This window comes from Bombus fervidus, chromosome 1 (assembly GCF_041682495.2).
Source record: "Bombus fervidus isolate BK054 chromosome 1, iyBomFerv1, whole genome shotgun sequence".
Lineage (NCBI taxonomy): Eukaryota > Metazoa > Arthropoda > Insecta > Hymenoptera > Apidae > Bombus > Bombus fervidus.
In genome coordinates this window covers 25,537,468-25,551,509 of record NC_091517.1, presented here as the reverse complement: position 1 = coordinate 25,551,509, position 14,042 = coordinate 25,537,468, and the positions used below count along the sequence as shown (strand labels likewise).

The window sequence follows — 14,042 nt, the reverse complement described above, 5'->3', positions numbered from 1 at the left end:
GTGACACGGGGAAATAAAACTTTACGCTTTAAAGCACGGAGGCCGTATTAAAATTCTTAAAATATTGCCTTATCACGTTGAATGCACTTAGCGTTGCATACGAATCCATTTCGATGCAATTTCCTCTTCTTCTATCGAGTTTGCTCGTTCGCCGAACAAATTACCGTTCAATTTTTCCCGATGGAAAATTTATCTACATCGAAATGTGTGCTTTGGAGAGAAGCTTTGGTAAAAAAAAAAAAAGCGTCTACGCTTGTATTTGACAAATGTAGATTTGCAAATGCGATTTGAAGTAACAGCTAGAAATAATTCGGCTCGTTTCCAAGGACGTTTCCATCCAACAGTTCACAGGATGATAGATCATGACGAAATTACGAAAATTATTCGATAAGGGAATAGGGCCAGAAGTTAAGATGGAAACAATCAAGAAACTCAAAGGATATTCCATTTTCATCGAAGGCTGGAAGCAAGTTCAAATGGCCGAACGTCGTATTTGCTCCAACAATTTGCTTTCTATACCGTTCGGATTTCGATGTAATCGAGCGGGTCGCCGAGTGTTTGACCACGCGCTCGTCTAACCTCTCGCTATTATCTGAAACCGCTCCGTGACAAACTTAGGTCATTACCGGTGGTTCGTTTTCAGGCTGAGCGCAACGCTCTCTCCACTTTGATATTCTTTATTCTTATTATCGGAATTTCGAGATTTCGGTTCGTTTTCATTAAGACTTCACACACCTCGAGCGATAATCTCTTTGACGGAGGAAATGGAACGATCTTTCTGTAAAAGCATCGACTTTTTGTTACAAGTAACGTTAACAGCAGAGTAATTGCTATTCCGATTTAAAGCCACCGAAGCCACAGAGAGCGTATAGTCAGAAAAGAGAAATACAAATCGAACGCAAAATGAGCAAAATAGTTGCAACACTCTCCTCTTAATTATCTCCCGCCTGACGATGATAAATGTTCGTATTTCGCTTTAGTAATGTAAAAATAGCTTTGTCAAAATGCGAAGATTTTACGCGAAGAAAATTGCTCGTTTCTTGCACCGTTCGATTAATAATATCTTTATTTTCTCTTACCGAATGCGTTACTCCGTCGTTGCTCGTGCCGAGGTATCGTTTAGATTTTCAAGGTTTTCAAAAAATACGTACAGTCTTTAAGAGAAGATTAACTTGCACTTAAATTCGATCGATTTTCAAACTATCCCCGAAAGAATGAGTGCCTATCCAGGAAGGCATCGCAGCTGCTATCGAGGATCTGTGTAGCCACCGGTACCCTATCTTAAACGTTAAATCCTCCCTGTTCCATACTGTGCGAATTCGATACTTTAAAACGAATAATATTCTTGCAAATCGTACGTCATGCGTACAAAATTAAAGCTAAACCGAAGCTAAATCGATGGACGAAAGGCAAAGTATGATTAACAATGATAGCATTCCATTGAAAGAAGAAAGTCGGTGGAAAGAATTCATTGGATGATATTAGAAGAACTCGCGCGAGTTAGAAAACTGAAGCAAAAGCTGAAATTTAATCAAATTGAAAGTTTTCTGAAAAAGGAACGTTGCTTTAGCGCATATATTTGTTTCCTGCGCAGCGTTTCGACAATTGGAGCATAGAATCCAGAACGTAGCAACGATTTCATGCATCGCGCATGGACGTTGAAAATTCGTGAAAATTCGTTGAACGATGCTTCCTATCGAAAAACTGTGCTTCAAATTGTTATCAAGTACTTCTGTGGAGTATAGAGCAAAATGAAACAAAGAAACGCATATCGTTGGACGAACGAATCGTTCCGAGGAACATCGTTGAACTCGGCTATATCGTTGAACGCGTACGAGACGCATTCTCCGCTTCTGCTAAACGTCTCCTTTCGATAATAAAAGTAGATTCGGTTCGTCGTTTTGACCAACCACTGCACGTTATTACGCAACGATAGTCGAATCAGCGTCTTTGGTCGCAGATGCTGGCGCGGTTGGTTAGAATTCTGAAATAAGAATATCTCGGAATAACGAGTAATTTTCGGTAACGAGCGCGCGCGTGTAGACCAATAGACGGAACGCGTTCAGACGGAAGAAGCTAGAAAGTAGCTGAACGTACTATCGTTTGCTATTCGTTGGCTGCTCTTTTGTATTCGGTAGTCGGTATTCAGTGGCGGGCCGATGGCTGCCGTGTTTGGCCAGGATTTTGACGTTGATGACGAGGAATGATAGATGCGTCCTGCATCCATTACGAAAAGTTGGACTCGAGGGATCGAGAGGCAGGCTAGCGCATGACTGCTGATACCGTCTCTCGCATCCGCATTACCGAGGATACGTTACGTTGCTCTTTCTCCGACTTCGGGATTATATAACACAGTAGAGATCGCTAAAAGTTCCACGTTATACGTATTTGCCTCGGTCGCGTTTCTCTTAGTAACGTTCAGCAGCGATATGTTCGTCCTTTAAATTTACCATCTTGCACGATCGTACCGTATGAACGTTACAGTAGTTTTGGATTCGTTTATTTATTAATTTAGTTATTTATTTATCGACGAACGCTTCTCATTTTGCAAGTAAGTTTCTTTCTCTGTTCTATTAAAGATTATTGCGTCAAACGAATAACTATATTTTCTATTTTTCACCGAAGTCAAAATCATATTGACATTATATTTTTACATACTTCCGAATGAATCGATTGAACCACGTGTTTAGATCGTACATTTTGACGAAACTATACCGTATATTCGCATAAACGAATTACCTATAAATGCATGCAACACGATATAGCTAACTTGTGTAAGAATAATTCTTTGGCCAAGCCGACGCTCTGCGTGGAAAAGGCTCACGGCCGTTATTCTTTTAACACCCTGTAGCCAGTAAGTTAGATCACGTTCCATGTAATTGATGCGATTCATATTCATAGGCCGGAATCAGAAGTAGCGAAGTAGAATAGCCGGCAATGAATCCGAACATCGGAAGTAGCGAAATAGCGTCGTCTTACGTTGAATACGCAAACGAACGGGAAGGAACGATAATTTCAAAACGAAAAGAAAAAGGACAGTGCGTTATTACGTGTCTACAGTAGGTATCTACTCACTGGTAAATATGAATGGCTTTAATATTCCGTAAGCACAAAGGCGCCACTTTTTAAAGTTCATGCATATCCCGGACGTGACTAGAAATTATTATAAAATCCTACGAAAATCTGCCGCAAGGAGCTAGCAGAGTTAGGTGCTACGAATAAAAAGCTGTACGCGTGTAAGAACCCTTTCTTTAATCGTCTCTTGCGTTCTTTTCGTTACATTTTATCGTTACATTTTGAATGCGTTATCATTCGAATTTTTTCCAGCGTACGACTGTTCCCCGATTAGACGTTAAAGAGAAAGACGATAGTCCAATAAATGGCAATACCATATTAACGAGTCTGCGGAATAATCCAATCACAGTGTACAAACATTAAAGAAAAATTAATCGTTCGAGATAGTATTCGTGCAGTTTTAAAAAGATCGCGTGACAAAAATACATATTTCAAATGGTTTGATTAAATAGCTCAAAGTTTTTCGGATATCGACTGTTTTCATCGAACTTGAGAAATTATTACGACAGTTTTATTTCACTCGAGTGTTCGACTTTTGCTTTTGTTTCTTTATCGTATATTTCCGAGTTAAAGAGAAAAATGCCGAACTTTGCTTAAATAAAAGAACTGTCCTTACTTGCGTCCAAGAAAATTGCTAAGGATAAAGTAACATTATCTATCTGCTGATATTTTTTATGTTAAACTCAAGCACGAAATTACACGGTACACTTTCAATGGCATTGACAATCATTTGTTCATGCGAGCCTTTAATTATTTACGACAATACGTATAAACACCAGTTCCAATATAAAGATACGTACACGTGTACAGGATTACAATGTTATGAAATTATAATGTTCAAGTGTATTTACTACTTTAAAATGATAGTTAACTTATGTCAATCACGAAGAATGTTTCTTACCACTGTGATTATATTTATCAGTACCAATTAGATACGAACGACGTCTAACGAAGTAGATAGCATAATCAATGCATTCTACTATGTGCGAGTAAATAGATATTTTTTGTCCGGTTGAACGATCTTACAATACGAATATGGAAGAGACGGACGCTATTCGCGCTAGTGCAATTATATCGTTATCGTTCGATACGACGAAAATTAATCGAATCGTTTTGCGCATTGACTACGATCGAAAGCACGAAAGAACCACGAATTTGGACGATTCGTTAAAAAAGGGTGTCGTTTAATTAAAAACAGTATCGCGACTGATATGGCGACGCGGAACACGAATCGCTGCCGCTGAAAATCACCCGCGAGTATTTATACGTATATTCCATATATTTGGCCACCCTAATTCAAACTAACTTATATTTCACGTGTTCGTGAGAGCGAAGCACGTTTAGCGCCTTCGTTTGTCTCTTACTTTAATTTAATCTCAGCCTAAGAAAGTGAAGTATCATCAACATCGAGCCCTTCGCTACTTTCCAGGATTAGTTGGGAACAGTTGCGTTCTTCCTAGCCAAATACGCGTTTCTATATTTTGAAAAGAGCTATCGTTAAAACGAAGGGACGGAAAGGGAAAGACGCGTTTAAATGCAAACGACAGATCGACGTAGGACGTTTCACTGAGACATCGAAACACCATTTGATTAACATTTTCATCGCATCTGGAAAGTTTAGAGTTCTTAGAAAATTCAAAATTACAAATTTTCATTAAAAACTTTTGCTACCGATTTGCATAATTATACCGTTCTACTGCCTCATACCGTACCACCGACGCAAGATTAAACTTCCTTGTATGTTTCGATCTACTTTTCTTGACATTTATCCAGTAGATTTAACTTCGCGCGCGTTTATTTACATCGATAGAATAGCAATTAATTAGAACTTTTACGTCACGATCGATCGTTAAAGTCACGAGCGAAGATATCATACCTACGTGGAATTTGAACTTTAGATTACATTTTTGCGCCTTGTATAAGCTATTGGAACTTGACTCGTGCCTGCACGCTGTACAGTGTACACTCGACAGCGATAGTCATCGTGGATAAATGTCGTAGACCGTAAACCTGTGGGACGGATGTGGATGCAGGATCCCCTTGAGCCTAATTCCTTCGCTCATCTACATAAGAACTTACTTGCGTACTCTTATCGCCGTCTTTCGCCGATTCGTTAGTCGTGTTACCGTCTATTTCTTGTAATTTACACCTCACGTAATTGACACAAACGAACACTACTTACGATTCGTAAGGTACTAAAAATATTTCGAACACTAGTGATATTTCTAATTTATAAACGCGATGTCAAAGCGAAGATTACTCGCAACGATGTCGCGCACAGTGTTTCGAAGAACGTTTATTTTAAAATTCAGGTTTCTTTCGCGTTCGTATCCTATCCACTTATCAAGCTATCTTGCGACTCGATCCACTTATCGACGTATGAGCGAAAGTTTCTTTTTTGCTGTTACCTGAATTCTCTGTTCTCGAGGGTAATTTCACAAGGAATTTCGCACCGCTGTGTCTTCGCGACCTTATTTCTCAATGTATGTATCTATCATAGTTATGATATACAGCTAGAGTCGCTGATGATTACCGAACAAGGAAGGAACACCTAGTGATAAGCATTCCTACTACTAAACAATTTGGGAAGGTTAAACCGATAATGGAAAATATTTTTAGAAGATAGTCGCGTATCTACACTGTCAAGGAAGTAATCGGGCATTGTTGGCATTGAAATCTAAATATTCAAAGACTAGCAAACATAATTTATGAGCCATCAAAGTTACGATAGATAAAATATAAATATATGTACACATAGAAACCTGGATATACGACATAAATTTAAAATCAAACCGCATTTCTAGAAACAATACGGCCGAATAAAAGCTAATTGACAAGAGAATGAAAGACGGACGAAGCGAGACGACTTCGATACGAAATGTCTCGTTGCGCGCAATTTTATTCTAGAAATTCGTTCGATTCGAGAAATTCGTTCAAACGTAATTTTCGACCGAAATGTCAATTTTATTCCGCTATTAAAATTGATCGTGTCGTTGAGCGCGCTTCGATCCTATTCCTACGTTCGATCCACGCGTTGTCTTTACGAAATACCTCTTCGAACGATTCCACGTAATATTATACACAACACGATCATTCGTTGTTTTTTCACAATATTCTATTCGATGGATTCTCTCGGCTTGAATTCTGTTCGACTATCTTAGGTTTAACGTTGATTGTGATCTATTTTTACTTCGCTGCTAATACGATCTATCTTCGATGACCTGATCGAAGATGCGCGATACCGACGAATCGCAAGGTGTCATCGTTTTCAGACCGCGATGATATCGTTCGTCCATACCGAATCTGATGTCTGAAACTACGCATCGCGATTATCTCGGTTCGATAAATATTTAACTCTGTTTATACTCTATTTCACCGCATTGTTATTTTTGTACAATAGATTCTCACCAAGTATTGTTCTCGCGATAGTAAGATTTCACGAAAATCGCTCAAGTCGTTTCTGGAGCAAAACCTCTGCGCATTCTCCTTTTATCCAAAGTTTGTCGCCCGTTGATTTTCACGAGACAGAAACGATTAACTTCGTTAAAGCTGACTGAATGCCGCCACGCGAGCAATGAATTTACAAAGACCTCGACGCGAATATCGTTTAAGTTAAACTTTCGATATTAAATGGCGCGACATATTTCGAATAAAAAATGGTACAAAAATCTGAAATATTTCGAAGATTCTATTTTATTTGTAAGATTCAACAGATTGAATGTTGCATTCAAATAAGCGAATAATCAAGATTTTATTGAAAATGTTAGATAGGAGCAACGCTTTCTCGAAAAGAGAATACGCGGAACAAAATGTTACCGCTGGTAACATACCCTGCACAAAGCGGAAACGCGTATGTTTAGTCTGGTGTATCTCTTTCTGGGATAGAGTCATATGCGATTGTGTCGTACGCGAGCGCATCGTGCTGAATCAGTGATTCCCAAAAGATGCGTCCCGCAATAAAATTAGGTGCATTGCCGCGAAAGAGCGAGATACTTTTTTCTTCTTTTTTATCAATGTTCGCGTGTATAAATGCTTCTTTCGAATAAATTGTAAAATTTATATAGAACCTACGTCGCGATATCTCTACATTTTTAAAAATGCGCCGTGACTAAAAAAGTTTGAGCACCACTGTACTATATCGCTGAGTCTCACGTGCCCCACCATCAAAATTATACCATTTTAGAATGCATATAAAGAACTGAATGTTACTTCCTGGCCAGTTTCGATTTTAAATTCAGCGCATTGCAGTAACATTTTACGAGATCGGGTTTAAACATATTTTTCCCAACATATTTACAGATCGTTGTATTCGTTTATTCGGTGAGTTTTTCAAGAACATCCCGTACCACTCGCCAAGTACAATCAAGCAAGAATCGCTCGCCGATTCGAATTTTACTTGCATTGATCATACATCGGTTCGTCCATAAACGCGAGACCCATGTTCTTGCCTACGGTCTACGTCCTGCACCCCGTAATCCTAACATGATTAAACGCTTTGATCATTTGTTACGATCTATTTAGAAAATTCCTACACTTTTTATAAACTTTCAGTATCGATGCGACCAAAAAATAATGACAATAATGAGTAAATTTGTCTCTTTCCTTTCTGTTCTCGCAATGTTCGATTATCGTATTTCCTAGACATAGGTAACAAGTGCATGACACTGCAAAAAAAAAAGCAAGCAATATATTCTTGATAAAAAAAAGCACAAAAATGCAGATAAAATGGGAAATAATTCGCGGTCTATTTATAAATGAGAAATAATATCTTATAAAACGTATACATATAATATACTCGCATACATACTTATTTTTTCAAATAACATTCCGTCTCGTTAATACTCACTATATTTATATACTATATATTTATATTTATATATATTTATTTATATATTATATATATTATTTATATATATATATATTTATATATTTTTTCTTTCGTCACATGTTTAATTAAAATTTCTTTTGTCGATTGTTCCAATATACTTGCAGTATCGCTATGTGTATCAAATTTCATCGTTTTTAATATTACGAATTAAATAGCTTTGATTCAAACGAAATTACAAGATCTCTCGCTTGACCGAATAGTTTGCAGAGCAAAATGAAAGAATTTGCATTCTCAGGTATCACGAGAAACGATAACGTACGAGTGCATAAATAATCGATATAGCGTGGTCAGAAATGTACATAAAATGTGGCGATTCATTGCACGGTACAGTAGATGTCAGCCACGATTCGAACTATACGAAGAGCCTTAGACGAACGGTAAAGCCAAATCGAAATTCTACATGTCGACGTTTTCACTTCACCGGCATCATGGGCGTACTTTGAGAAATTTTCGGTTTATAAACGGCTTTATACGTCAATAGCAATTTCTTTTCTGTTGCTTCGTCGAGGTGAGGGATTCGACGCACGAGTTGTTAAAATATATTTTCTCTAGGCAATCGTTATAGTGTGAAATATACAGTTATGATCGATAACTATATCGTTCGACGTCCGAAAGTTCGTTGGAATGTGTGTTTCAATCTGAAAGCAATCGTCTACAAGATCATTGTTGCAACTAACCTGTGTATTTCTCGGAAAGAAGGAAAAATAATGGGAAAGAAGAGAGAAAGATACGAGATATTCGTAGATATAGGTAACGCGAACGGCAAAGTAACGACGCGACAGGCGACGCAACATACAGACTGCCGAGAACAATACGTTTTATGAAAAGAATCGAACACGTAGAAAACATCCGAACCGCATCTATCGAAGAACGGAATCTTTTTAATACAATGGATTCTTTCGCTTTCACGCGATTTTCTGCAAAAGCTTAGCTTGATAAAGAAAACGAAAGTACAGTTTAGAAATTACGCTAAGCTACACGCGCAAATCAAATGGGAAGTCGGTAAAATTCTTTAAAATACAAACCTATGTATACGTATATGAACGTTCTGTTTCAGTAGTCATCGATAATCATGTGGGACAAATGCAAGGCGGCGCTTCTGCTTGTAACGTTGGTCATCGTTGCAGGTAAAGATAAATCTTGATAAATTTAACGACGATGTTTGCAAGAATCCGCAAAATAAAAAATACCTGAATCCAAAGTATCTTTCCTCCTCTAATTATATGCTATACGTTTTAACGTTAACTCGCGCAATTGCATCTTACCAAGTGTAAAATATTTAACAACAGATATCTTTGACCATAGGCGATGCGAATGACTGCGTGCCTCGAACTTTTGATCAGGACAGTATCGTATGCGTTTGTAATGCAACCTACTGTGACGAGCTACCGGATAGCAACCCCAAAGTACCAGAGAAGGGAACGTTCTACTGGTACGTTTCGAGCCAAGAGGGTCTAAGGCTGAGCATGTTACAGGAACAGATGGGTTCTTGTCCAAATACCAGCGCCGATACGATTCTACATATAGATACATCGAAAAAATATCAAACCATCTTAGGCTTTGGCGGTGCTTTTACGGACTCGGCGGGAATGAATATCAAAAATCTCAGTGAGGCTACTCAGGACCAATTAATTCGGTAATTAAACCTCGATAAAGCGACACAGACGGAGAAAAATCTGCCAAAACTTTGCCTTTTAATTATGCGACGAACATATTCCATTTTTACGGTTACGCAAAGTTTTCAAACGGCGTCTTAATATTACGCAAAATATTTCTGATATCTACGATTTATAAGTAAATGTGAAAGTGATCGAAATTTGTTTCATTTTTATTTTTAAAGTTACGAATTATAAAACATCTTTGAAAGATTCCGAAAAGCGAATGCGACTAACGATGGACTTGTAATTCTTAAACAAATTGATAACACAACAATAACGTTTGCTTCTTGTATGTGCAACATGATTTGAAGTAATTATTTGAACATGATATTACCTCGAGCTAATTACGTATGTTGGTATACGTACAACTGAGCGTGCTTAATCGCTTACAGGGCGTACTACGGTTCAGGCGGAAGCAGGTATTCGTTAGCTCGAATACCGATCGCTGGAACTGACTTCTCTACGAGACCTTACACGTACGATGACGTCGCTGATGATATGTCACTGCAAAACTTTAGTCTTACTCGGGAAGATTACGATTATAAGATACCATATCTGCAAAAAGCCGTTCAATTAAACCCTGATGTAAAATTCTTTAGTGCTGCATGGTCGCCTCCACCATGGATGAAAACCAATGATGAAATCAATGGATTGGGTAAGTGTGAGAAAGGAGAAAAAATTGAAGAAAAACGATAGAAAGATGTATCTTTTTTATTTGAAAACGAACCGTTTCAAATAATTCCTTAAACATGTTTCGTAATGTATTATAATACTAATTTACAATTTATTTCTAGGCTTTTTAAGGAAGGATTGTTATCAGGTTTATGCCGATTACATAGTAAAATTTTTGGAAGCGTATAAAAGCTTTGGCATTGATGTATGGGCCGTTTCGACAGGAAACGAACCCATAAACGCTTACGTGCCTTTTGATCCCCTTAACACTATGGCCTGGACACCAGAAACTCTCGCTGATTGGGTCGCTAACTATGCGGGTCCAACTTTGTCCAACCACAATGACACAAAAATTCTTGTTCTAGATGATCAGAGAATCGAATTACCTTGGTTTGTAAATAGAGTCTTCGAAGATAAAAAGGCGAAAAAATACATTGTTGGTACAGCTGTACATTGGTATACAGATAGTATCGCTCCGCCAATATTATTGGATTTAACACACAATAATGCTCCAGATAAATTTATTCTCATGACTGAAGCATGTACAGGTAAACTGTTTAAATACTATATCTCTGTAACAGTTACGGAACAGTTTAACACACATTGCTTTCTCTAACAACTATTACAAAGCATCGCTACACATAAACAGCAAAAGTTTGCCTTTTTGCTAGTGATTTTAATTGAATTTCAAGATCAACTTAAATAATATGTTTCCTTCGTGAAACCTCAGTTCCATAGACGTATTGCAGTAACATTTCCTTTTTGAACTATTATATTACACGTAATCAACAACTATATATAACGGTAACATCATTTTATACACAGGTACCGGAACTTCGACTTACCCAAAAGTTGCCTTAGGTTCGTGGAGCAGAGGGCAGGAATATATTTTAAGCATAATACAGGTATGGTAAATGGTTACGGTTATAACAGTGTACGAGACATAAAGTTTCTTAATGAAAACATTATATATTAAACATGTACAAAAATTACTTCTACTTATAAGAAAAATATTCTGTTTGAAGTACATGAATCATTGGGCAGTTGGATGGGTAGACTGGAATATAGCTTTAGACGCAACCGGTGGACCAAACTGGATTCAAAATTACGTCGACTCGCCCATTATTGTAAACGCAGACACCGATGAATTTTATAAACAGCCAATGTACTATGCTCTTAAGCACTTTAGCAGATTCGTCGATAGAGGCTCCATTAGGATTTCTATCACCGAAACGGACAATGTTAAAGCTACAGCCTTCGTAACACCTTCGAATGAAGTCGTGGTTGTTCTATATAACAAGTAATCGCACTTTATTTTACAGCCAATTACGAAATAATTTACTAATTACCTCAGTTTTCAACATTGTTGAGATTGAGTTTAATAATTTGTTCACAAAATTTATTTTCTTTTACAGCGATACCCAGAAAAAGAACATTATTCTCAATGATCCGAGAAAGAATTCTATTTGCTTGGAATTACCTGCGTACTCCATGAATACCGTAATTTATGCACAATAGAACTTGTAACTCGTTGATTATTAAATATAATTTGTAATATCGCCATACTGTATATAACGATAAATGGTAATTACAATGTACATTGTAACGTTGATATATAACATATAATAATATATAACATAATAAAACGTACATCTCGAAATTGAAATTTCCTCCATACTATTCCAGACGAAGACTTACATTATGTGACAATAATCAATATACCTGATAAGAATAACAAGTCATCGACTTTTATCTATTAACACAAAATGAAATTGAAAAATCTGAAATGTTCATGTCTTCATCTACTAACTGAACTTTCCCTTTGAAATTTATCCAATCCTTATTTCACTTTAGCTGTGTACATATTATTACGTCGCGCGAGATGGTCCTTCATTGGCCGCCAAGGCCTACACATCGTTACACCGACCCGCAATAAACCCAAGGAACCACCATAAATCGAATCTTTTTAGTTTAATCTCTATTTATATAAGTATCTTCGGTTTATGGATGGTCCTTAAAACAATCCTTAGGTTTATTGCACGCTCTTACTAATTACGGAGAAAGCGGATGTTTGCCTAGCGAAATAGCAGGTTTTTCTCGTGAACAAGGACACCCATGAGCCACATCTACAGGAGACTTTCTCCTCGTATTTTATTTATTAACGTTGGCTATAACCAATGGGCATCGCGGATCGTTACGGCTTACTTTTCTACCGAAAAGTGTGAACAACGAATTCGCGTTCTTAGTTCAAAAAGGCACACCCACACCGAGCTTTCCTCCTTAATAGTACGAGACGGGTCACGTAAGACGATACTACGGTCCCGGAGGAAGGCCCGGACCATAAGCCCGCAGGTAAGCGGGCACCCGATGGAACTCGAGGGGGCCCGGCTTATCCTGTCTCAGGGGATGCTGTTGAAGGCGTTGACTACGTCTAGCGACACAGCCAACGCCACGTAACCACGCACGGCCCGTTCGACGAGGGTGCGGACAGGGCCGATGGCATCGGCCGTAGACCGTCCCTTCCGGATGCCAAACTGGCTGTCGTGTAGCCCGGGAGCACGTCGGGACAAATGCGACTCGAGTCGGGCAGCCACAACCCTCTCCAACAGCTTGCCAGCCTGGTCCAACAGGCACACAGGCCGGAAAGGGGAAGGCGAGTCCGGAGAACGTCCCGGCTTCGGCAACAGGACCATCCGCCCCTACTTCCATAGAAAAAAAAAAAGTTATGAGTCGAGTCATATTGACCAGGCTGTCACTGCAGTCTCGCTCCCGGGCGCGATCCCACTACTGCCCGCCACGGAGACTTTTGGCTGCTGGGTTTCCCCTCTGGCCCGATTCGCCTCTCCCTAGCCAACCTGGCCATCCAGGACTCCTCGACAGGATGCCCATATTGATGGCGAGCTTAGCGCGGACGCCCAGTCAACGTGAGTACCGCACCAACAGGAACCCCCGCTCTCAGACCCTCCGTCATAACTAGCCTCCGAGTAGCCGGATTACAGGAGCCGCCACACTCCCGGCTTTCTTCCATGATCTAAGTCGAACTCTTATCCAACTTTCTGATCCACGATTCGGGTGTGACTCAACGTACTTGTCCACAGTACAAGTAGAACTCTGACTGAATTTCAGTCCGCGTGGATCTGCCCTTATATACTCCTCTCCGTACCTTTCTGTACCCCTCGGGTCGATCTTTGTTTTTAAGGAGAGCTACTTAATTACTCCATACCTGGGTTAGGTACACGTCCCTCCCGTGACTGTTGCTAGGTTCAGCGACCCGTTACGTCGCTTCGAGCCTAAGCCCACTGTCATTAACCTCGGACACTCACACTCGGATTAAATCATAAACAACTATTTCTCAGTTTTATTATTTAAATACAGCTATAATAAAAAGTCTGGACTGGAAAAGTTTCTTTCGTTTTATGAGGAAATAATAGACGCACAACGTTTTTTGTTTTATATTATTTTGTCGAATTACGTACGATCCATTTTGTTATGTTGAGATAAACACCGCGACATTTCACAGACTTGGTTTCGCGTTTTTCAAAAACAAAAAGAAAGAAAGAACTCAATACATTCTATAGGAATTTATAAAAGTCAATATGTAAAGAAGCGATAAAGTTGTAAATATTATTATCGGCAGAAGACAATTATTTACTCAAATGATACCGCCAAAATTTAGAAAAAAATCATTTAGAAAACACACGGACAACATATTTACTATAGGCGACAGGTGGGTGGAGATTAGATAGCTT

At 38.7% G+C, this 14,042-nt stretch overlaps 1 protein-coding gene across 6 annotated transcripts in view; it reads left to right on the top strand.

The window, feature by feature from the left end:
* Positions 1–11,916, top strand: part of LOC139991141 (lysosomal acid glucosylceramidase-like) — a 36,291-nt gene extending 24,375 nt beyond the window's left edge. The window contains exons 1-8 of one of the 6 annotated variants that reach the window (XM_072011020.1): positions 7,245–7,395; positions 9,021–9,090; positions 9,269–9,599; positions 10,014–10,276; positions 10,416–10,841; positions 11,119–11,198; positions 11,319–11,593; positions 11,709–11,916. In XM_072011020.1, coding sequence (XP_071867121.1) covers positions 9,036–9,090; positions 9,269–9,599; positions 10,014–10,276; positions 10,416–10,841; positions 11,119–11,198; positions 11,319–11,593; positions 11,709–11,811 — 1,533 coding nt within the window. In that variant the 5' untranslated portion in view covers positions 7,245–7,395; positions 9,021–9,035 and the 3' untranslated portion in view covers positions 11,812–11,916. Of the gene's footprint in view, positions 1–7,244; positions 7,396–8,241; positions 8,341–9,020; positions 9,091–9,268; positions 9,600–10,013; positions 10,277–10,415; positions 10,842–11,118; positions 11,199–11,318; positions 11,594–11,708 lie in introns of those variants that run through there. The other 5 variants (XM_072011028.1, XM_072011011.1, XM_072011039.1 and 2 more) reach the window with 5 other exon arrangements.
* The last annotated feature ends 2,126 nt before the right edge of the window (positions 11,917–14,042 follow it).